This window comes from Zootoca vivipara, chromosome 7, assembly GCF_963506605.1.
Source record: "Zootoca vivipara chromosome 7, rZooViv1.1, whole genome shotgun sequence".
Lineage (NCBI taxonomy): Eukaryota > Metazoa > Chordata > Lepidosauria > Squamata > Lacertidae > Zootoca > Zootoca vivipara.
Window position 1 is genome coordinate 53,660,252 of NC_083282.1, and position 25,047 is coordinate 53,685,298.

The window sequence follows — 25,047 nt, forward strand, 5'->3', positions numbered from 1 at the left end:
GAGAATGACGGTGGGAAGGCACTCAGAGACACTGGCTTTCAACGTCACAACCATCTCAGACCCCCCCATCGTCTTGGGCATGAGCTGGCTGACGCGCCACGACCCCTCCATAAGTTGGCACCAGAGATGCATCACTTTTGGATCGGACTTTTGTCTGGAACATTGCATGCAGCACCAACCAGGGGAGGGGCCTCCGATAGCCACGGTGGCCACCATGCACGTCAAGGGGGGTGAGGCAATACCCAAGCCGTACTGGGACCTGCAGGAGGTCTTCAGCGAAGCGGAGTCCGACCACCTACCCCCACACAGGCCTTTTGACTGCCAGATCAACCTGGTGCCAGGGGCAACTATACCCCCAGCCAAGCTGTACGCCATGTCAGACCAGGAACTGGAGGATCTGCGCGCTTTCATCGACAAGAACCTCAAGCGGGGGTTCATCAGAGAAAGCAAGGCAGCAGGGGGCAGCCCGGTCTTCTGGGTGGACAAGAAAGACACGCAACAGCGCCGTCTGGTGGTGGATTTTAGACGGCTGAATTCGGTGACAGAGCCAATGGCTTTCCCCATGCCCAGAGTGGATGATCTCCTGACAGCGGCACGCAGGGGCAAGATCTTCACCAAGCTCGACCTAAGAGGGGCGTACAACTTGATTAGGATCCGGGAGGGTGATGAATGGAAAACCACGATGTTCACGCCTCTGGGCTCTTTTGAATATCTGGTGATGCCCTTCGGGTTGCAAGGGGGCTCAGCATGCTCCCAGGCCTTCATGCACCACGTCCTGGGGTCCCTCCTCTTCAAGAACTGCTTGGTCTTTCTGGATGACATCCTTATCTACTCCAATGACCCAGTGCAGCATGTGAAGGATGTCAGGGAGGTGTTGCAGCGCCTGAAGGACAACCACCTGTATGTGAAGCTGGAGAAGTGCAAGTTTCACACCAAAGAAGTGGACTTCCTGGGCTACAAGCTGTCAGACAAGGGGCTGGCGATGGACAAGGACAAGGTGCAGGCCATCCTGGACTGGCACAGCCCCAGGACGCGCAAAGATGCCCAACGCCTACTAGGCTTCGCGAACTTCTACAGGAAGTTCATCAAGAACTTCTCTCGCGTCACGGCTCCTATCACCGACTGCCTGAGAGGCAAGCAGAAGTTCCGGTGGACACCAGAGGCGCAAGCAGCGTTCGAAAGCCTCAAGAGGGTATTCGCTTCAGACCAGCACCTGTTCCACGTGGTGCAGGATGCGCCCCTACGCCTGGAGACAGATGCTTCGGACAAGGCTCTGGGAGCGATTCTGTTGCAACTGGACGCCAACAGAGAGTGGAGACCCTGTGCCTTCTTCTCCAGGAAGCTGACCCAGCCGGAACGCAACTACACAGTGTTTGACAGGGAACTTCTCGCGATCCACGCTGCGTTCCAGCACTGGCGACACTTCCTGGTGGGCGCCAAGCACCCCATCCAGGTGTGCACAGACCACAAGAACCTGGAGTTCTGGAGAACTGCCAGGGTGCTCAACCAGCGGCAGATACGGTGGGCAGAGTTCTTCTCGAACTTCAACTTCTCCATCCACTACATCCCGGGAGAGCAGAATGTCAGGGCGGATGCCCTCTCCCGCAAGCCAGAGTACATGGAGGAGGAGTTGCCACCGGCACCCAGGCATATTTTCCCCCCATCAGCATGGTCCTGCGGAGCAACAGTGGTGAGCAAGGCAGAACTCACAGCACTGACAGAAGCTGATGAATTTGCCACCCGCATCTTCAGAGAACTGAGAGGGGGGGGGGAGCAGGCCAAAGACTTTGAGGAAAGGAGGGGTTTGCTTTTTTACAAGGGAGCCCTGTACCTGCCAACCAAACAGCTGAGAGGTAAGGCCCTCAAGCAGATGCACGACAACCCAACGGCGGGTCATTTTGGAAGGGACAAAACCACTCACCTAGTCATGAGACACTTCTGGTGGCCAGGGGTGCGGGAGGATGTTCGGGATTATGTAAGGGGATGTGACACCTGCCAGCGAGCAAAGGTGGTCAGAGCGCCACCAGCTGGTTTGCTGGAGCCCTTAGCCACACCGCACAGGCCGTGGGAAGTAGTGTCCATGGACTTCATCACAGACCTGCCGTCGTCCAGGGGCAAGACCGCAGTGTTGGTGGTGGTGGACCTCATGTCCAAAATGTGCCATTTTATACCGTGTGCCAGGGCGGTCTCGGCAGAAGAGACGGCCAAACTGTTTGTTGACCACGTATTCAGACTGCATGGATTGCCTTTAAGGGTTATTTCGGATCGTGGCCGCCAATTTGTTTCCAGGTTCTGGCGGCGGCTCATGAACCTCCTGCAGGTGGAGGTCAGCTTGTCGACGGCTAGGCACCCGCAAACCAATGGACAGGCGGAGCGGGTCAACGCCATTCTGCAGCAGTACCTGAGATGTTACGTCAGCCAGAGGCAAACGGACTGGGTGGATCGCCTGCCACTGGCAGAATTTGCCTACAACAATGCGGTGCACGTCTCCACAGGGGTGTCGCCCTTTAAGGCCAACTACGGGCGCGACCTCAGATCTTTCCCGGAGAGGGAGGGGGAGGAGGAGGAAGAGGGCCCACAGGCAGAGGATTGGGCAGAGGACCTGGAGACGGTGCACCAGCAGCTCAGAGAACACTTGGAGAGGGCCAAGGAAGCGTACAAGAAGGGGGCAGATCGCCACAGGCGACCGGGAGAGGTCATCAGGGTGGGGGACAAGGTTTGGTTATCCTCGGAAGGTCTTCCCACCAGGGGGCGATGCAAGAAGTTAGCACCCAGGAGGCTGGGCCCCTTCACGGTCACGCAACAGGTCAACCCGGTAGCCTTCAGGCTAGCACTGCCGGAGGACATGAGAGTGCACCCAGTGTTTCATAGATCGCTGCTGTCGCCGTACAGGGAAAGTACCAGGTTCAGGGACAGCGATCAGCCTCCAGAGGGAGGGGGGGAGACGGGAGACGCCCGACAGCTCAATGAGGCAACTGAGATTTTAGACTCAAGGAGAGGGGTGAGAGGACTGGAGTACCTGATAGCATGGGAGGACACTCCGCCGTCCCACAATGAGTGGATACCGGCCACAGAAGTACCTGAGGAATTTTTAGTGGAAGAGTTCCACGCCCTGTTCCCCCACAGGCCCAAGCCCTGGCACATGGAAAGGGAGGGAGAGGGGGAGGGGCAGGAGGAAGGGATAGCAGGCAGCAGCTCTCCATGGAGATGGGAAGCGGAATTTGAGGACACGGAAGAAGAGGTGTGGGTTTCACCGAGGTCAACGACGTCAGAGGCAGGAGAGGACTGGCAGAACATTTTTACTCCCACCAGCTCTGACGCCACTGACTTCTTGGGATTCCCGTCTTCTCAGGGGGAAGGAGAAAGATCGCAGGATTGGGGGGAAATTTTTACACCCACAGGCTCGGATGCCACAGACTTCTTGGGGTTTCACTCGTCCCCAGCAAGCGGAGAGCCACTAGGAAGGGGGGGAGAGGAGCCTGGGAGGGGGATGGATGTGAGGGACGAGGGATACAGGGAAGTCCCTCCCATCTTAAGTTCCAGCCCATCCCCAAGCGCGGGAGAGAGTAAGGAGAGCTCTGCCTCCAGCGGAGAGTCAGGAAGTGGTGTCCGAGGCTCAGGCAGGGTTGTGGAGCCCAGGCCTCAGGTGGGACAGGAAGTAGGACGCACAGGGGGGAGGCCAATTCCCCCAACTCCCGAATTGCGACGCAAACGTAGGGGGAAGAGGTTGGGTCTGCCAAAGCTGTGGTGCTGGAAGAAAACGCGCCAATCGCCATTCGGGAGTTCAGACACCTCACCTTAAGGATGCATTTTTACTGCTCTGAACACTGTAAATAATCAGCACTTAATAAAAACCTTAAAAGACCATGCTGGAGTCGTTACTCTAGAGTAGCCATACCAGGCCCTCTGACACCTTCAACCCATTCAAAAAGTTTTGCCCAATTCCCATTCTTTCCATATTTGCTTTCATAAATCCCCACGATATATTGTCAAAAGCTTTCTCTGCATCTATAAATATCAGGATCGCCTTTGTGTTCTTCTTGGCCTCTAAAAATTCCAACACATCAACAATGTTCCTAATATTATCCTTCATATGCCTAGTGGGTAAAAAGCCTGTTTGGTCCTGGTGTATGAAATCATTCAACACCTTCTTCAATCTTGAAGCCATAATACTTGCAAAAATTTTATAATCCACATTTAACAATGAAATCGGGCGATAATTCTTAACTAGGGTTCTATCAGCATCTGGTTTGGGTATCACGGTGATATACGCCTCTCTCCAGGACTCTGGTGCTCTGTCTCCCCCTAATATCTTATTGCAAACTTCCATCAAAGGTTGAATCAGCCAGTCTTTTAATACCTTATAGTATTTTGCAGTCAAACCATCCGGGCCTGGAGCCTTGCCGACTTGCAGTTGGTTAATTGCTGTCTCAACTTCATTTCTTGTGATCTGCTGATTAAGTAGGGTTTTCTTATGCATCAGAATTTTTTGCAGTCCATGTTCCATCAAATATTGTTCTATTTTCGCTGGATCTTCTTTATCTTGCTTATACAACTTTTTATAATATTTTTGAAAACATTTTCTAATTTCTGCTGGGTTATCAATGATCTTTTCCTCTTGAATTATTTTGGATATCGTATTTTGCTTTTGTCGCTTTTTCAATTGCCATGCCAATAGCTTGCCACATTTGTTTGCGGATTCAAAGGATCTCTGCTTCATCATCTTCACTTTCCACTCAATTTCCTGATTGATTAATTTGGAATATTGTATTTGTAAAGCCTTTATTTCCTTTTGTACCTGTAGATCTTTGGGGTTTTTCCTTAGTTTTTTCTCTTCTTGCTTCATTCTGCTTAGAATCTTCTCTTTCTTTTCCTCCTGTGTTTTCTTCCTTATTGAATTCTGTTGAATCAGGAATCCTCTCATCACCGCTTTGCTAGCATCCCATACAACCCTGCTTTCTGTCTGGTTATTCATATTAATTTCAAAATAGTCTTTTAGGGTTTTCTGGGCCTTTTCCAAAATTTGTTCATTCCTTAGCAGTGAATCATTCATTCTCCATCTAAATGCTCCTGGTATCATTAACCTTAGTTCCAATAAAACTGCATTATGATCAGAGCAAGTCCTTGGTTGGATTTCTGCTTTGACTATTTTCGGAGCCAGATCCTTTGTAGTCCAGATGTAGTCAAGCCTCGAGCTTGATTGATGTACCTCTGAGAAAAACGTAGATTCTTTATCTAATGGATTCTTTAACCTCCAAGTATCCACCATGTCCACATTTTCCACCATTTCGAAAAAAGTTTTTGGCAGCCTCCCTTCATTCGAAACTCTTTGTCTTTGGGTTCGATCCATCATTGTAGACGATACTGCATTTAAATCTCCCAGCAAAATAATTTTATAGTCCATGTAATCCAGCAATAAGTCATGTATCTTCTTATAGAACTCCGATTTAGCATCATTTGGTGCATAAATTCCGACGACTAGAAACTTTCCCGCATAAGCCTTCACTTCTACCGCTAGGTATCTTCCCTCCTCATCTTTAAATATCAATTTCGCATCAAATTTTTCTTTAACATACAATACAACACCACGTTTTTTAACCTTTGCCGATGATATAAATTCCTGTCCCAATTTTTTATTTTGCAATATTTTCCTGTGAATTCTTGTAACATGCGTTTCTTGAAGACATATTATGTCCAAATTCATCTTTTGTAAAACGTGGAATACTTGATTCCTTTTGCATTTTGAGTTCAAACCGTGAGTGTTCCATGAAAGTATTCTCAGTGCCATATTGATTTTTAGATTGTGGGTTCAGCTCCTGGACCTGCTCCTAAAAATTTCGAATCAAAGAAGGGAGGTGACAACGGTTGGGGTGCAGTGCCTGTGTCTGTTTCCAGTTCAAAATCCTTCGCGTTCCTTTCTAGAAAACTTATTTTGTCTTCCACTGATTTAATCCAGTATTTCTTCTGTTGATATTTAAAGAAAACGCCTTGCGGATATTCCCACCTAAAGTTGATTCCTTTCCTCCTCAGAAGGGTTGTCAAATCTGCGTATTTTTCTCTCAAATTTAAAAAGAATTTCGGCGTATCTTTAAACAGAATGACCTGTTTACCTTTCACCTTCCAATTCTTCTGGTAATGTAGACTCAAAATTTTGTCTCGTTGTTCTTTGGTCTGGAATTCAATCATACAATCATTTATAAATTTAGGATCTTTCTTCTTTGATTTTGCGCCAAATCTGTAAGCCTTCACAATTATTGTATCCAATTCTTCCTTTGTCAAATCCCAGGTTGTCGTGAATTCCTTAATCAAAGTCGCCTTTAGATCTTCTTTCTCGATCTCTGGGAATCCGCGAATCCTTAAATTCATCTGACGTTCCCTTAATTGCAAGAAGGCAATTTGGACCTGAGTCTGATAATGTTGGCTTTCCAAGTCCTGCACTCTGATGTTCTCCAAATGTGTTACTCTGGCTTCTATTCCTGTCACCTCAGTCTTTACCTGTTGAATATCTTGATTTAATGTGCCTATTTCCTTCTTTATGTCTTTAAACTCTTCTGTATGTTTGTCTCGTGTCTCTTTTAATTTATCCTGCCCCTCCTTAAGAGTGTTAAGCATTTTAAGAACCTCATCCTCAAAAGTTGGTGAGACTGACAATTTTCTTCTTGGCTTTGCGCCACTTGCGCCACTTGCACCACTCGCACCCTCCCCTGCCATAACAAGGAGGGGTGTGCCAGTTACTGTCAAGCCAGTAAGTCAGTAAATTATTTTCCTCTCTACTGAGAAGCCTTATCTCAGTCCAGGCAACTCAGCTTTCAGCAAAGGAATGTCAAGGTCACTTTTTTCTCAGCACCCTTCCAGCAGCAGCAGCTGTGAGAGCTGTTCAGAAAGCACGAGAAAAAGAAAGTGCAGGCAAACAACCAGCAGGAGAAGGAGGGGGGGGAGAAGTCCTCTTTTACTGTATAAGTCCAAAGAACCGCAACAAAGGATCCATAAACAGTTATGTTGTAATCCTCACATAAGGAGCCCAAGCCGTTACATTGCATCCATCCATCCAAATAGGAAACAAAGTATTTATATCGTTAGCTAGTCTCTGTCAAGCCTCTCAAATTACTTTCGCTGGCTCTCCCGGTTTCTCCGTCCCAGCAAGCAAAACGGCTGTCGTTTTTTCACCACCTTTTCCACAGGGCAGTCAATTAAAGCTCAGTCTCTTGCCCTTGCCCAGAACCAAAATAATATCGTGGCTAGGGTCTTGATTTTTGACAGTTCTCTCTGCTTATTGCAGCTGTAGCGCTAGTTGATTGCTTTCATTTTAGCGCAGCAGGGAAGGAGCGACCTCCATTTTAGCTCCTTCCCGCGATCCAATTTTCTTCCAAATTGTCTTAATTATGAAGCTTTGTACTCACGGGATCCTAATTGGCCAAATAAATGTTTGCTGAAGAACCTGATCGCTCGATATGCCTGCAGACTCGCGGCTTCACGCGCTGAAGGGAGCGGAGTCCTTTCGAGGCGCCCTAGTCTTCGACCCCGCTCGCTCTCGGCAACCCTTATTAGGGTCTACCGGGGAGTAGGGGAAACGTCCAGGCACCCGCCGAATCCAGGCCTCAGAACGCGCTATCTGAGGGGTAAACGAAAGCCCGCAGCGCCGTTGCGGAACCTTCAAAGCCTTCAACGCGCCGGAGATTCCCGCAGCCGAGAATCTCCCGTCTGCTCAGCTTGGCGATTCAAGCGATTCTTACCCTCTTTTAAAGCCATTCACACTGGTGACCACCACTGCTTCTTGTTGGAGCAAATTCTATTGTTTAATTGTGTACTGTGTGAAGAGGTCCCTTTTTTTGGGGTCTGTCCTAAATCTTCCAACATTCATCTTCATTGAATGACCCCAAGTTCTAGTGTTCTGAGAGAGGGAGAAAGACTCTCTGTCTACTTTCTCTACACTATGCAAAATTTTATACACCTATATCATGTTGCCACTTACATGACTTTTCTCTAAATTGACCTTTTTCATAGCTGCCACATACTAGGTAAACATCTTCATCAAGCTACCCACTATGATGCCAACTCACTAGTCAACTCCAGTTCAGACCCCATGAGCATGTATATGAAATTAAGATATTTTTTGTCCCAGTGTGCATCATTTTACACTTATGTACTCTGTTTGGAGAGATCCTTTTGGAGCTTTTCACAATCTCTTTTTGTTTTAACCATGCTGAACAATTTGGCATTAGCAATCTTGGCTTCCTCACTTCTCACTTCTAACCCCTCGAACAAGTTAAGAAGCACAGATCCTGACCCTTGGAGGACTCCACTTTATTTATCCCCCCATTGTCCATTTATTCCTACTCTCTCCTTCCTGTTTCTTAACCAGTTACCAATCCACAAGAAGACGTCTTCTTTCATAACTGCTAAGCTTACTCAGAGTTGTTTGATGAAGCCTTTTATCAAAAGCTTTTTTGCTGAGTTGGTGTCCAAGAACTTCTGAAGAGCGCAGATTTCCCTGTCCTAAGTGAACCACTAACTTCTCCATTGTAGTGATTGAGAAACAGACAATTTTCTTTCTTTCTTTTTTTATTAAAGGTTTTTTCGGTTTACAAAGACATGGGCAGTGTCTCTCATAGCATTTTTACAGATCAGTTTCAATTGTTGAGACATTGGGGAGGAAAAGGGGGAGAGCGGTAGATAAGGGGAGGGGGTGGGGGTGGTGTGACAATGTTTCTAGTTTACTTAAAGTGTGTTGGGGGGGGTTGTCAGCATCGGTTGTGCAGGTTCTTTGTTGTGCATTTGTTTTCCTTTGATGGTGAGAGTTGTTGGGGTTGGCCTAGGATATAGTTTTCTTTTGCGGTTGGCTGTGGTGGTCTGTTTTATGTGAGTAGGGTGGGCGGGTCAGGTTAGCCATATTGATTTGTATGCTGTTGGTGGATTTCTGTCGTTGTCTTGTTGGGCTGTGTATGTGATAAAGGGGAACCATACTGGGGTGAAGCCGTCTTCTTCTATTTGACCCCGTGTCAATTTCAACTTATTGGTTAATTTTTCTAATAGGGCTGTTTCCCATACCGTCTGGTACCATTGGTCCATGTTTACTCCTGCCAGGTCTTTCCAGTGTCTGGTTATGGTGTTTCTGGTAGCTGAGAGTAAGTGGGTTATGAGTTCTTTGTGATGTAGGTGGGCATTATTGTCCTGGAAGATGTTTAGCAAGGCCAGTTCTGGGGTAAGTCATTTTAAAAAAGGAACTACTGATGTCAACAAGTGTTGCATTACAGGATCTGCTGAGGAAGTCAGGAGTTCCTCTATTCTAAGGACTAAGAACTCAGTAAGTGTCACTTTTAGGTGACCTTTTTATTGACTTGTTCGCACAAAGTTTGTGAGGAGGTCATATGACATTTGTTCCTTGAACATTCATTCAGCTTTGTTGGTGGGGAGGTTATTATATGATATCACATTAATCCATCATTATACCACACTTTCCAAAAACTTTCCTTGCCACAAAAGTCCATTTTTTTTGAAGCAGGCTTGTGCAAGAGCACCAAATACACTTTAATTGTGCTATTTGAATTTACCCAGTATGCAACTGAATTCCACCCACAAGATAGTGATAGCCTGTTAGTGTTGTATCTGATGGATTTTTACTTGGAATGCTATATCCCACTGCAGTTTAGGCATGGGAAATTATTTCAGCTACTTGCACAAAACAGCTGTGTTTCAGGATCCATGACAGTAAAGAAAGAATTAACATATAATGTGATCAAGCTAGTTGACAACGATGACATTTTAGCAACCAAAACCACAATTTCTCTGAGGAAGACTGTATATAGTTTTAGGCAGTGCTCCCCCCCTAAAAATGTTCAGGGGTACTCTCATTGTCCTACTCATATTGAAATACTGCCACTCAATGAAGCCAAACTTAGATTCACAAAATGTTTAGGGGTATGCGTACCCCCGTGTCCTCCCAGAAAAAAAGCACTGGTTGTAGAGATGGGGGTGAAATTCTATTGAGCTTGCATTTAAAAATGAACCTAATGCATTTGCACTTTCCGAAACAATATGAAAACTGAAAAACTGCCATCCTGCAAAATTCACACTTAGCGGAATTCTGTGCTGCAGTTATTCAACAAATGTTTCCAAGAGTGCACATACTAGGGGAAAATGGGCATGAAAGTAACATAAAAAATGCATTATATTAAGAGAAATTCTTGCAAAAATGTGTGCATGACTCAAAGCTTACATGGTTATTAGGAGAAAGTGGACGCGCGGATTCCCCACAAAAACCCCGGGAAGAGTATCCCGGGGGCTTAGAGCCCAGCGGAGCTCTAATTAGCGATTCCTCCGCTGCCCGGAGACTCAGTAGAGTCAGCCGAGAGCCAGCGGAGTGGAGTCGCGGGAGCCATTTTGGGCACCACCGTCACCTCCAAGAAGCGAAGCCCCGAGTCTTCTACCAGCAAGCGGCAGATTCTTCCCAAGAAACAAAGATTTGGACAAAGTAAGTGAAATCTTTAATTCGAACTTTGGAAATCCAATTGGAACTATAGGAAGAGATTCCAAAAAATCGGAAGTCGATCTCTTCCTACTGTGGATTATAGAGGCGCGAAAATATCCCAAAGCCGAAAGGGAAATTGACTGCCTTATAACTCCAAAGAAAGAAGCCTATTTTAACCCCTTCTTGACCCTGGAGCTGGCACCCCACGAGGCTCAGCAAGGTCAATAAGAAATAAATTTGACAGCTGTCAAAAAGGGAAAGAAGGAATTTTTTTTGCTAAGGACATTATTTGATATAAGAAGATGTAAAAGACTTTGAAAAATGGATAGCCAAGATGGAGGTCACCATGTCTAAGGAAGGAAATTTCCAATGTCTACTGTCTTCTAATCTTCATTCCGCTTGTGGTTAAGAAAGAATGTCAACACCCTATTCAGCAGCCTTCCGGCAGACTGTATTAAACTACTTGGAAATTCTGGGAGGAATGAGAGATCTCTTAAAGGGACAGGAACAATTTAGTTCACCATTGACGAGTACAGTGGATTACGGTCAGGACCAAGATGACATTTCTGAAAAGGAAAGGGATCTCAAAAATCAAGAAGAGGATGATGCTCAACAAAAGGGGGGAAAAGAAGAAGATGAAGAGAAGAGCACCAACACTAGCAGTTTTGGGAACTTAAGTGAGAAAGCAATCTTTGTGGAGAAGCATCACCCCCAATGGATAATGATCTTTGAAAATGGGGAGACTGGGGATAATGGAAAAGAGAGAAGTGAGACTGAGGGGTGGGAAAAGCAGAAGGAGGGGAGGACAGAGACTGGAAGTTCGATTTGGGAAAACTTGGCGTGGGATGAAAAAACGGGTAAATTGGTAATTAGGTTGGCTGAAAAACAGTTCTGAAATCTTGGCTGGATGAAGGAAATGCTGGACCAAATGGGGGAAAGACTCCGGGGGGGGGGGGAAGAAGAGGGTGTTTAAGAGAATAATGTTAAGATGTTTGGTTAGAGAGATTAATAATATGTAATAATTGACATTTCTTGTGGGGGTGGAGGAAGGGCTGGGGGAAGAAATTTTAGATTTGTGGAGTAGCAATGCTATGTTTAGACAGGTAGTTGGGTGGATAGCCACCTATCTTCCTCCCTATCGACCTGAAGCCTCTGGTGGCAGGGGGGGCTTTGGGAGGGGGAGGGAGGGGTGGAAGGAAACCCAATTACAAATTAGACCTCCCATGGATGGTCGCACCTCATGGGTGCCTCTTGTGGCAGGAGGGGGCCTGTGGGGAGGTGGCACGAAGAAGGAGGGAAATAATGTTGAGCTTCAAGAATTAGAATTGGAATTAAGAATAAGAAACCTGCCATAATTATATTTAAGAACTATGAAAATCAGGAAGAAGGGATCTGAGGAAGTCACAAATACAATGTTTAACAAAGTAAGAATTTGAAATTTTTTATTGTTTGTTTGTTTGTCTATTATGCTGGAAGATATAAATGGTTGGGGGGTTCCCTATCCCAATCTCTCCTTATGTCTCGGGGCCTCCTGGTGGCAGGAGGGGGTTCAGGAGCTAGGGAGAGGGGGGTGAGGACAAACCCAGCTTTAAAATGGACTACCTTCGACTCTCAACACCCGCAGGATCCACTTGTGGCAGAAGGGGACTTGTGGGGGGAGGGGGGGAAGGTGGGCAGAAATGTTTTTCTTTGTCTTGTCTTTTTGTGTTGTTATATAAAACTAATAAAATTATTTTTTTTAAAAAAAGGAGAAAGTGGAACAAAAATGCTGAAGGATTTTCTTGAGGATCTTTTTAAAACCACAAATTTCTGCAGAAAAGTGGAGGACTAAATTGAAGATTGGGGAAAATGGGAAATGGAGAGATCCTTCCATTCCTAATGCTTGAAATGTGTTCATGTTGGAGTTGGAAAGTTTTTGTAGATTTTCTTTCTTTCTTGTTGTTTTCCTGTGTGTTGGTGGTGGCGGCAACTGCTCTGCACTCCACTCATTGCCCCAAAGGAGGAAATACATTATCAACAAAAAGGACAGAAGATTACACAGATCGGCATAAAACTGGCAAATGTTGATTTGTATGGATAGGTACATCTCAGCATAGTGCAGAAGAACATGACTGGGTGACCTGGGTGCCTGCTCAGTCCACTGTCCAGGTGCTGACTTCAAGGCCCCTGCTCTCCCTTCTTACTGTTCTTTGTCATTAAACCAGACTTGGGTTGGAAGAGCCTTCAGATGGAGGATATATTGTCTTCTCTCTGACAGCCCTTCAAATAAAAGTCTGCCCTCTGGATAGCAGGACACATGGCCACACTAAGCCTGAATTCATTAAAGGTTGCTGCTAATTGAAGTCTTTATAAGTTGTAGTGGCAGTCAAGAAAAGCATTGAGGGCTGGGGGAAGTTAGAGGGAATAAACGATTTAATTGCATTTGGTCAGCCAATTGCTACAATCCCAGAAATAGCATTCAAATGGATAGCCGTGTACATACTATGCCTTTAAAGCACATTTGAATAACATTCTTTCCCTCAAAGAATTCTGGGCGTTGTAGATTGTTAAGGGTTGCTGAGAGTTGTAGCTTTCTGAGGAGTAAACTGCACTCCCCATAATTCTTTAAGGAAAAGAATGTGCTTTAAAGAGTTAGTACTGTATATACACAGCCTTACTATGCCTGTTGTAAAGAATGCTGTAGCACCTTTTTATAGTTTGTGGAGTGTGTGAATAGAGGATTTTCCCTCAGTGTAGGAAAATAGTGATCTTCAGACTCCAACAAGAACCCTATGCTGCTACATTTATTTCCCTATATCTAACTAAATATTTACATGAGAGCTCCGAACATTGTCTCAGAATTGTAATCTTTGTCATGATTTTCTCTTGCAGCATGTTTTATATTCCTGTATCGACAGTTTTCTTGCATGCTTCATTAGACATTTTTGGGATGGTAAAAATGATCAATATATTTTCAAAGCAAACGAATAAATTAAATAAATCACACATTTGATCTAGTATGGGTTTTTTTTTACAGCACTGCAAGAAAATGTAATTGAAGTACTCAATTCAACGGGAAGAGATACTGAATTTGTGCAGAAGAAACCACAGACTATGATTTGAATGCAATGCATCTTTATTTATCATGCTGAATTCTTTCCTTGCTGTTTATTGCAGTGGAAGGTGTGTGTGTACTACTCTGTGGCTGTTCTCTTCACGCCCAGTTGCAGCAGGAGCAGCTGGCATCAAATACAAGGCCACTCTGGCAATATTGTTGGTAGGTCTTCCCATTCACGCAATGGTAGAAGCTATTCTTGTCAGTGGGATCTGGGTAGAGGCCACTGGCTTTTCCATTGCAGAAGTTGCCCCCGCTGCCACCAGAGCTTCCACTTCCACCAGAGCTTCCACCACCAGATGGGGCTGCTGTTGTAGCCTGGGCAGGCTGATTAGCATTAGTGCCAAGGGTTGTTGCAGGCACCTTACAGTCTGAAAGGGAGATGAGAATGGTGTTAGAACTTTAGGAACACAGATGGCTGCCTTAAACCGAGTCAGACCATTGGGAATATCTTTCAATATTGCCTGCACTAGGAGTGAGGGACAAAAGTCTCATAATCACAAACCTCATTCAAGGGGAATTGAAAATTTAACGGCGTGTGGCAAAAGAAGCCCTGGCAAGGCTAGACATGACATTAATCTTTGCATCTTTGCAAAAATATAACCAGCAGAGAATGTATGTAGGATAATGACTGGGGCTGCAGCCCATGTAGAGGGGGAAATGTAACCTTTCACTCCATTGTGAAAATTCAGCTAGTATTTGCATTGAGAGGAAGGCGTCCAAAGTAAGGACTTCAGATTTTCCTAAGGACCATAGCAGAAGATGAAAGGGTTAAATTCTGCCTCCCACCTGCTGAAATCTAGGTAATTATCATCACACGCAGTGGCTTTTTCAGTAGTGGACCAGCCATACTGCCTCAAAAGAAATGAGTCAAAGAGGGCAGAGATGAACACACAATAGGAGTCAGTAGCACTATTTCACATATAGACAAAACGAAGATTTCTGGGCATGCCAGGAATTTTGTTCTGTTCTACCAACAGCAGTATGCTACTCACTTGGTGTGGTGACTCCCAATCCAGATTTCAAGGCATTCATCAGAGGGTATTTGCCTTCCCCGCAGAATGTGCCAGTGAAGTCATCCAAGTCAATAGCCCAGACCATGGCTCCTCCGAAGTTGTTCTCCAACAGCCACTTAGCCTGTGAGTTAGACGGTTAAGCATTATGTAGTAAATGAGAACCAGAGCTATCTTTCCCTTGAGTTGCTAAGATAGAGAGAGGGCATAAACGGCCTGACTCTACACTCCAGAGTTGTGGTCTAACTTTTAAAGCTGCAGTTACAGGAAATAGGTTAAGGAATTACATAAATCCTAAACAGATAGTCTGAAATCTTAACCATATTTGGAGAAAAAAATCCAGCTGAACTATATGGAGTTTACTTATATATATAAAAAACCAAACAGACTTGCATTTGCACTGTTAGAGGCATGAAACTCAGTTAATCAAGTTTTTATTTAGGGGGAAAATACTATAGAGTTGTTCCACTAGCCCCAGTTTTCTTGGGTGTGTGTACTCAGATTGCTTTCTATATGGTCATGGGAGACTTAAGGTGTTGTGTAATATTTTCATATTCTTTACAAATATATAGGCAGAGCATAAATACACAGGTGGAACATAATGGACACTACTTCCCCATTAGGCTTCTAAAAGGGAGGGTGGGGGGGAGCTTGTTCCTCCTGAGCTCTCTAGAAATCCTTCTGCTCTGACCTTTCAGACTCAACACAGTCTAAACCTGCAGTTTCTTCAAAGGCAGCTCGATGGCATCACCCTCCACAGGAATGGGGAAGGTGGGAGAAGAAAGGCAAGATGCCTTCCAGGAGAAGCCTCTGGCTATTTTTGAAGAGTGATGAATAAGGGCAGAATAGGAGACAATAAACAGGCTTACCTTGATACCAAAACTCTTAGGGTTATCATAGCCAATCCACTGATTTCCTTTATAGGCATAAGGGACTTCCTGGGGAGCATTCCACACAACAGTGGCACCCTCCTTCAAGAAGGTACAGACCTGTGGAGACAGTATCTTGGATTAAGCAAATGAAAGTGTTTGATCTAGTTACCCAAGGCTAGCTAAACTATGCTGGGTTATCTCTACTTTACACCCATTTCCAGAAATGATATGAGTGTTCGTTAGCTGTGAGCAGGAGAGGAATGTGGAAATCATAGTTGGCCATAGAATTTTATTAGGGAAACAAGGCAGATGCACAAAATTTCCTTTCTTCAAACCACGCCAGCTCCAACAGTGCAAAGAGTGGCTTGCACGTTGCAGGCTGGTGGGAGTTTTAGTCCAAAACATCTGGAGGGCACCAGGATGGCAGATGCTGCCTTAAAAACAGCACATTTTCTGAATCCGAGATCTGCCCATTTTGCTCCTTGGCACAGAAAGCAGCAAATAAACACCCATTCAAAAAACAGGAACATGAAGCTATACAGAAATAAACTGAAACTATAACTATACTGGCTCACAAGTGCAATGTCCAGATGCAAAACTGCACCAGTAGTGCATAAAAAGCTATAATTAAACAAATGAAAATGCAGGACATCATGATAACTAACAAATGTTCAGGACCACTGCAAGAACTATGACAGTTTTACCTCAAAATAGGCCAGCGTCCCAGCTGCTTGGGTGTAGGCCCCACCTCTCCCTGGCCCAGAGGTTGGTGCATCCAGGCCATGGTTAGAAGGGTTGCTCAGGGTGAAGGTGCGAGCATAGGCTCCAAATCCCACCATCAGCTTCTCAGCTGGTGCACCATTCTTCTTCCAGTAGTTCATAGCATAGTCCTAGTGGAGAGAACATTGAGGAGGCAATCAGAAGGCAAATCATGGGACAATTCTGAACTACATATTCAGCAGCTGCATATGTAGGATATTATTGATGGTAAAGAAAACTTCATTTTTGTTGAGTCACTCACCACATTGAAGTCCTTATAGGAGCCTTGGTCTTCAGGGCCTGCATACAGAGGGCTGTTCTCACCAGTGAAACCTTCCCAGGATCCTCTGAGGTCATAAGTCATTACATTGATCAGATCCATGTACCTTGGAGGGACGTGAGGGAAGCAAATAGGCAAATATATCAGTCCAGAAATTTATTTTCCTCTAAGGAAAATTTTGGACCCTTTCCTCATTTGTGTTTACTCTGTTAACTAAGCATTGCCAGTTCTATCAGAAAAGGGGAGAATCATGACTGTTACACTTTTCTATATATCAGTTTCAGTGTATTCAACATTACAATTCATTTAAATTTAGACAAATTAAAAACCGGCCATTTGGCATGCATTGATGCTGCCCCCCCAAAATGTATCAGATTTCAGTTGGTTAGGATTCTAGCCAGGAGGCATTATTATAGGCACCCCCAAACTTCAGCCCTCCAGATGTTTTGGACTATAATTCCCATCTGGTCATGTTAGCTAGGGATCATGGGAGTTGTAGGCTAAAACATCTGGAGGGCCGCAGTTTGGGGATGTCTGCATTATTATATTATATCCTCAGCCATCTCTGGTGATCCTCAGGTCCCTATCTCATTTGGTCTCTTGATTTAAATCGATTAGTAAGAAGGCAAAGTGTCTTGCTTCTGCAATAGAGTTCAATTGTTAATATTAATACAATGTAGATATTGCCAAGTTCCCAATCACTGAGCACGGGGCAGCCTCTTTGTGAGATAGATGTGCAGGGGATAGGTGCAATACACACAAGATCCGCACAGAGACTTTCATTAATCACTTCAGCATTACTGCTAATGTTTGTTTTTGTCACTGGTGAACACAATAATATGCTCCAATGTACACATTAATAAGCTGCTATGTATCTACTTCAGACCATACTAAAGGATATAAAGAATTCTGTGCTGAAACATAATTTGGCCTGTGCATGTCCTCTGACATACAAGTCACATTCTTTCCTCTTTCCTGAACTGACAAGTATAGGCACGATCCCAGGCAGATACAGTAGATGGAGAGAGGCAGGTACTCTCTGTTTAATCTCTGCTGCTCTTGTTATTTCACATTTCACTGAAGTGCTGAGCCATAGACATCACCACTGCTTGCCTGATATGTGACCAGGAAACCAGCCATCATATTCTGGATGTTTTTTTTATTGGTGTTTGGCAAAGTGAGGAGGCACCCACTCCAAACCAAGAAGTTATCAGCTTTTACCATAGTGGGTGATCACTGCAGCAGAAGTCCTAAGCCAGGGGTCCCCAGACTTACCGGCGTTTGGGCCGGTTCCCACCGCGCCAATCGCGTGTCGGGCCGGAGGGCGGGGGAGCGTGCGCCTGTGCGGGCCGGCGGGCGGGGGCGCGGCGCTTCCAGGGGCGGAAAAGCGCCAAAAATCCGTTGTGCGCATGCGCGTGGGCCTCCCCCGACCCGGAAGTGCACCAGAAATGACTTCTTCCGGGTCGGGAGAGGCCCATACGCATGCGCAGAAAGGATTTTCGGCGCTTTTTTCCCAACCCGGAAGAGCGCTGCCGCGCTGCGCGCCGCGAGAGCGGGCAGCGGCGGGTGGCGGGGGTCGTCGCGGGCCGGATTGGCAGGCTAATTGGGCCGCATCCGGCCCCCGGGCTGTAGTCTGGGGACCCCTGTCCTAAGCTATGGTGCGATTGCCATAATGACCAATCTACCCCAAATGCCAGTGTCTTTCCACTGTGTACGCCTGTCTCCTCTTAGGAACATAGGAAACTGCCTCATATTTATACTCCTTCTTTGGAGGTCTTTAAGCAGAGGCTTGACAGCCATATGTCAGGAATGCTTTGATGGTGTTTCCTGCTTGGCTTCCAACTCTATGGTTCTATGAAACCATTGGGCCAGCTACCTCGGTATTGTCTATGGCAGCTCACGATGAGCCAAGATCTCCACATGCAACTTACTTAGACATCTCTGGGATCTGGTAAGCAGTCTCAATAGTGCCCACACCAGCAGACACAGCTGCAGAGATCAACAGTCTGGGCTTGTTGGTTTGAGAAGCCTCCTGTTCAAAAGCTTCATACATTTCCTGTTATTGGAAGAAGAGAATTGTCACAAGCTACTCCAGGCCTGTTGTGACAGGAGTGCCTGGCGTGCTATGGTCCATGGGGTCACGATGAGTCGGACACGACTAAACGACTAAACAACAACTCCAGGTCTGGATCAAGGGTAGGGGGCAAGAGGGGGCAAGTGCCTCAGGAGATAGGTTGGGATGGCGGAAAAACTACAGACTTGCTTTGCCTGCTCCTGTGTGTGCATGGATGTGTGGGATGGTGGTCAAGGGGAAAATAATTATTTATCCTTTTCAACCTCTCCCCTGCTGCTGGAGTAAGCACACTAGGAGTGATAAAGGGAGCAGCAGTGCAGACTTTTGCTCCTAAGAGAAAATCTGTAGCTCCGGCACTAAGCTACTCTTTTAAGAACACACACACACTCTTATCTGAGTTTTTAAAATCTTCGTTGTCTGGTTGGTAGGGCATGAGACTCTTAATCTCAGGGTTGTGGTTTTAAAAAAATGTTTAAAATGCTTGGCTTTGGGGACATAAGGAAGTGATGTTCCAGAATGTAAGGCACAGGATAACTAAGTACATTGGGTTGTATTCAATATAGCACGAAGTAGCTCCTTGCATAAGCAGAATGCCTTCCACTTGATGGAACTTCCTCCGCTTCCTGTATCCCCCCCATCTGTTCTGGTCCCCCGTCCAACTTTCCTGAATAGAGATGGGGATGCACAGGGGGTGGGGGGAGTGGGCACAAGCAGAAGTCATTCCACTCATGCAATTATTTAATCAAAAACTGCAATCACAGTCTCACTTCCCTTATATATCCACTTCTGGAGCTCTCTACCCACCATTTGCCTTAAACTATGAGCATCACAAAAGCTGTTAACATTTCTGAGCTGAAGATTATTGGGAACACGAACAGGGTACTCAGCTATATTAGTAAAGAAAAAGTGTTTTATATTTCCCATAATAAAGTTCACAACACATTTTCCTGAAACAGTTTTTTTTGATGTGTCTAGATCCAGCCCAGGAAGGAATGAGAAAAAAGGTAGGCCCTATTCTACCCTAAAGACATGGAGGTGATATTATATCTGTTTTAGCAATTGCGTTGCCTAGACAAATAGCACTGGGTAACATTCCAGAACAAACCTCCTTTCGTTGCTATATTAGTCACCTAGATACAGAGAGAGCACATTGTCAAAGCCAACCTTGAGCAAGACTGTGAAAAGTTGTTGGGTATCAGCGGGGCTGCCTCTGTTGCCAGGGTACTCCCAGTCAATATCCAACCCATCAAAGCCGTACTTGCGCAGGAAGGAGATGGCAGACTGAATGAAAGTCTGGCGGTTCTGAGCAGAGGAAACCATGTCAGAAAACCTGCAAAGAGAAAGGTCAGAATTATCAGTTCCACAAATCCAAAACCATAGAGCTTAACTAGATCTGCTGGTGGTGGTCTGAGCTAGCTTTCACCAACCTAGTGCTCTCCAGATACTTTGGATATTGCAAACAGCATAGCCTTTTGAGATTGTTAAGTTTTGAATTCCGCAGACTTCAGGAGAGATGGGGAACCTTCAGCTCTCCAGATGTTGCTGGTCTCCACCTCTGTCACCCCTGACTATTGCCCATGCTGACTGTTGTTGATGGGAGTTTTGGAGTCCAACAGCAGCTGCAGCGTCATAGGTTTCCCTCCCTGAACTAGAGGTTTTGATTTCCTGTTCCATAATACTATCCCTGGTTTAGATAGGAAGGGGATATCTTCAGTCACTTAACCTTAAAATCCAACTATTTATTCTTTCCTGATAATATTCCTCACATCTCTAAAGGCATGCTAATTTCCCACATGTATGGTATACAAAGATGTTAAGTGTGATATTAACTGAGTTATCTCGTTATATTTCCTCAAAAACCCTGCAAGATAGGTTAGGCTGGGTGACAGTGACTTGCCCAAGGCCACCCAGTGAATTCCATAGCTGAGCAAGGATTTGAACCCAAGTCTCTCCAGTCCAAGTCCAATCGCATTGGCTGTGAACCGGAGTTCCCTCCTTTGTGAGGAACATCTTACATTAATCTTCACTGTTTGGACTTGAAGATACTTTCCTGTTGTTTCTGGCAGCATATCCAACATATGCAGACCCTTTCTTGTGGTAAAAAGGTGTATCTATGGATTTAATCCAGTACAGTGGTACCTCTGGTTAAGAACTTAATTCCTTCCGGAGGTCCGTTCTTAACCTGAAACTGTTCTTAACCTGAAGCACCACTGTAGCTAATGGGGCTTCCTGCTGCCGCCGCGCCGCTTGAGCACGATTTCTGTTCTCATCCTGAAGCAAAGTTCTTAACCTGAGGTACTATTTTTGGGTTAGCAGAGTTTGTAACCTGAAGTGTTTGTAACCCGAGGTACCACTGTATAGAGATGTATGTATGTATCTTGTGAGATGAAAGTTGCCCCCTGCCCCTGGAAGTTGCTTTTTCTGACTACTTGGAAGCAGAAACATGGAATCTACTTCCAGATGCACACAAGGAGCTGGAAACAAAAAGAGAGATGCAGGGAACATCCTCACAATACACAACTCTCACACACATCTACATACATGTGACTAGATTTGTACATGTAAAAGTGGTCCTTGGCTTCTTTAATCTAGAACCATACTGCACTAGTTAAGGAGCTGGGAGAAGGGAAAACAGTTCTCAGGTGAGCTAGTTTATGGGCCAGGGAAATAGAACAGCTGATGTAGAGCAAGGTTGGAGATGGTGCTAAACAATATGTCCAGGACAGGGCGCCTGCACCTTTAGAAGAGGAAATTCCAGCAGTTGTGGAGGTTCTCTCTTCTGCCCAGCTATTTTTCGCCTGATCATCCTAGTGCTAAATAGGGGAGGGGATCTCCTAGAGGACCTTACTTTTGGGTACCGAAGTTCCAGCCTCCAACAGACAGCAAGGTTTTCAGGTCAGGATTGCTGTAAACACAATATTTGGAAGGTCATTAAAGAGACTCTGAACCATATGCAAACAGTTACAAGCGGGCTGTCTTTAAAAAGAAATAATTGAAATACCAACATAAACTTTAAAAGTAGGGATAGATCCAAAGAGAATTCCTGTGCCCTTTAAGAATTGCATAGATTGTTAATATAAAAATGCAACAGATGGTGAGATCTAATTGGACATTTGCTTCTCATTCCTCTCTACACCCCCTCAGAATCTGGGGAGTAGTGAGAGTTTTGAAGCAAATTTAGGGGGGAGCCTGTCCCGGGCTGCAAGAAACCAGAAAGCAAATTGTAAAAGTGTGCTTCTGTTGTGAAAGTGGGCAGAAAGTTGCCTGGAGAAAGGAGCACACACACCCATTTATTACTTTCTTTTACCTTCTGCATCAAAAATGTCTGATTTTTTTCTAATATGAAAGACAGGTGTATTATTGAAACAGAATAGGAAATGCCAAAATTAGGCGTAACCCATAGAAAAACATGGACCTAAAGTTGCATGGAAGTTCATGGGATTTAAATTTAATACTCAATCCCCATTTATTTCACTGGAAATTAATTCTCTTGATTCTGCACCTTGTGTTGAACGTTGTATGTAAACCGGCTGAATCTTACTAGGTTTTGAGTCCATTGATGCCACCGTAGAGAGCCACATCATTGTACTCGATGGTCTGGATCTGGTTGTTTGCCATGCCCGCGAAAGCATAGATGACATGAGTACATAGGCATGGGTCAAGATCTTCGGGCATGTAACGTGCAATACCAGGTCTATACTGGCACCAGTTGGTGAAGTAGCAGACAATATTGGTAGATGCACCTGCAGTTTGAAAGATTAAAGTCAACCAACGCATTCAAATTTCTTACTAGAGGAGAAGCTTATTTTAGGTATTGCTTTTTATGGAATACAATAAAATAAAATAAAAATAAATTTGATACAACTTACCCAGCTGCACATGCAGCAGGAGAGCCAGACCTATGAAAGAAAAGTGCCATTGTTAGTCAAACACCAAAGCTAGTCATGAGTATTTCTTAGTTCACCCCAACTACAAGTCAGTGAACAGATCTACACTACAAACTTGCATTGTCTGCATCAGTGTCATGGCTTCCCCCAACAGAATCATGGGAAGTGTAGTTTGTTAAGGGTGCTGATCAATTGAGAATACTTTGTTATATATCCCTAGGCTTTCTCACTGAAGTGCAGCCCAGCATTACTCCTAAGCCTGTTTAAGTCAATGGTGTTCTCATGAGGTGGCTTTGCTGTATAGATCTCTGAAGCTTTAGAAGCTAGCCATGGGTTTATCCTGATATATTGCAAGCAATTTTACTGACTTGATGAGACAGACAATTCAGTTTGTTACTGTATATGTTATGGTCCTGTCATAGATGTATGGAAAATAAATACTTGGATTCTGGGATCCTCTTCATAATGGCATAGATATAATGGGTGGAAATTCACATTTATGAGAAAAACATGAGGTTCCCCCAAACCTGTTTCCTAAATAAGGCAGCAGTGGGGAACAATTCCAGATGTTACTGGACAGCAGCTCCCATCAGTCCCAGCCATCATTGCCAATGGTCATGGATGATGGGAGTTGTAGCCCAGCAATCTGCCCCACCAGTCCACCTCTGTCCCACTCCTTCAAGTGTCCTCCCTCCACATTGATGTTATCTCAGCAAATGCAGGATTGGGAATATGTGGTTGCTGAGATACTGTGTAGCTTTGCCCTGACTCATTTGTTGCTGTAAAAAGATATTGTGCGTCACCTACCCCAGTTCCACACATTTAAAAAAATGTTGAGACTTAAGCGACCTCCTGAGAGATTTCCCTCAGTTTCTTAAAACTCTAGAGAAAGGAATTCCAAAACTTATTCTAATCGATGCCTGTCTTTACTGTTGGAAGCATTTCTTGTCATCCAACCTAAAAGCATCTGTTATAATTTGTCTTTATTCTCATGTTTTTACTAAGAGACCTATTTTTTCCTAAGCCATCACATTTTCTAGTCAATTTATGAACATTTTCTAGAATGGCCATCAAATTACTATAGCTAGGTAGTCTTTAGATGTACGTGGACAGAAGGACTACCTGAAAGTAAGCTAGGTCAGACTAGAATAGTGTGTTGACGAAGGCAGAGAACAACAAAAAGAGAGAGATTAACAGAGAGAAACTTTTGCCAGCTCAATGGTAAGTTGAGCCTGTTCTACTCACCAGTCAGAAGGAGTAGTTTGCCCATTTTGATACCTGTGTACTAGGTTGTTACATCTTCTGTTTCCTTTTTATAAGAAATATTCAGTTCCCACCTCCTTCTGAACACATGTGACTTCAGATGCCCTCACCCCCCAAAATTAAATAGAAAGTTAATATGTAATCATTGGTTGTTCTTTTAGTCGTTTAGTCGTGTCCGACTCTTCGTGACCCCATGGACCAGAGCACGCCAGGCAGGCAAGGTGATGTCTCTGCTTTTTAAGATGTTGTCTAGGTTTGTCACACTACTAAAGTAAGTTACTATACGGGCAGCCATCTTCACCTAGGAATATTATCTTTCATCCCAATCTTCTGAAGTTTGGGATTAAGTAGGCATGCATTGAAAGAGGAAGGTTATTTTTGCATCCCAGATCCTAAATCAATGTTATACCCTTCCACTCAAAATTTACCAAAGATATTGGGTATTGGATAAGGAAGGCAAACATATGTATCAGTAAGATATGCTTATGTAATTACAGTGTTGAAAATGGACCGCTTAATTGCAGAGAAATGACATTGGAAACAAACCCATGAGCCCTTAGTGAGGCATGAGAGATAACAGCTATTGGGGAAGCAAATTAATTATTGGTTCAGGCCAGTTTCTAATCAACTGCCACCAATAATTAAAGTACTATGGCTGTGCATAGGCACGCATGTACAAATTCCGTTCACCCCAAAAGCATATCATCCTCAGTAATACATATTTTCCCCAATTTTAATTAGAATATAAATTTAAAATAAGCATTTATACATACTCAAAATCAACTCCAAGCCATAAGATTTCCAAGTGGAATAATTTGATTCAATAACACATTACAATCGGATATAAAAAGATTCCAACTTTCAATATTATTTAACCTAATCCTATTTCTTCTTTCCTCTCAAATCTAACTAAAGGAATAAATTTCAACACATGCAGAGTAGTTTCAATTATCTTAGTCTATTTTTAAATCAAGGTTGTAATTCTGTAGTTCCTTACCTGGGAGTAAGTCCCATTTAACTAATATGGAGTCTTATCTCTGAGCCGATGTGTCAAGGCGGGTTGCACTGTTTAGAACCATTTGATGCTTTCCATTTATATGTTACTTCAGTTCCAGCCATTATTAAATTAGCAGCCAACACTCCTCATGGTGCAGTGTCTGCCACGGAGAACCCCTCTGGCAATTGTCACTCCGTGAGAGAAACAGGGTCTCCTAACAAGTCTCAGCACATTTAACAAACTATACAGTTATTCTGGCCCCTGGGACCGGGTATCTCATTTCTTCCTCTCCCTTTTCTGGCAGTAGAAATACAAATAAACAATGCATTAGCTGACAGTC

At 44.6% G+C, this 25,047-nt stretch overlaps 1 protein-coding gene across 1 annotated transcript; it reads right to left on the reverse strand.

Annotated features, from left to right (window-relative positions):
* Positions 1-13,565: 13,565 nt before the first annotated feature.
* LOC118088443 (acidic mammalian chitinase-like) lies at positions 13,566-23,755 on the reverse strand. The gene is made up of 11 exons (XM_035122105.2): positions 23,693-23,755; positions 22,430-22,459; positions 22,102-22,303; positions 21,409-21,465; positions 19,725-19,890; positions 18,418-18,542; positions 16,469-16,592; positions 16,152-16,337; positions 15,445-15,564; positions 14,558-14,699; positions 13,566-13,933 (listed from the first exon to the last, which is right to left on the reverse strand). The coding sequence occupies exons 1-11, from the start codon at positions 23,715-23,717 to the stop codon at positions 13,662-13,664; spliced, it is 1,449 nt and encodes a 482-aa protein (XP_034977996.1). The 5' UTR covers positions 23,718-23,755; the 3' UTR covers positions 13,566-13,661.
* Positions 23,756-25,047: the final 1,292 nt, after the last annotated feature.

Coding starts and splice junctions, on each gene's coding strand:
- LOC118088443 (XM_035122105.2), bottom strand. CDS start 23,717: ATGGGCAAACTACTCCTTCTGACTG. Junction 16,338..16,468: donor CCTATAAGGACTTCAATGTG/GTGAGTGACTCA, acceptor TCTCTCCACTAG/GACTATGCTATGAACTACTG. Junction 15,565..16,151: donor GGACGCTGGCCTATTTTGAG/GTAAAACTGTCA, acceptor CTGTCTCCACAG/GTCTGTACCTTCTTGAAGGA.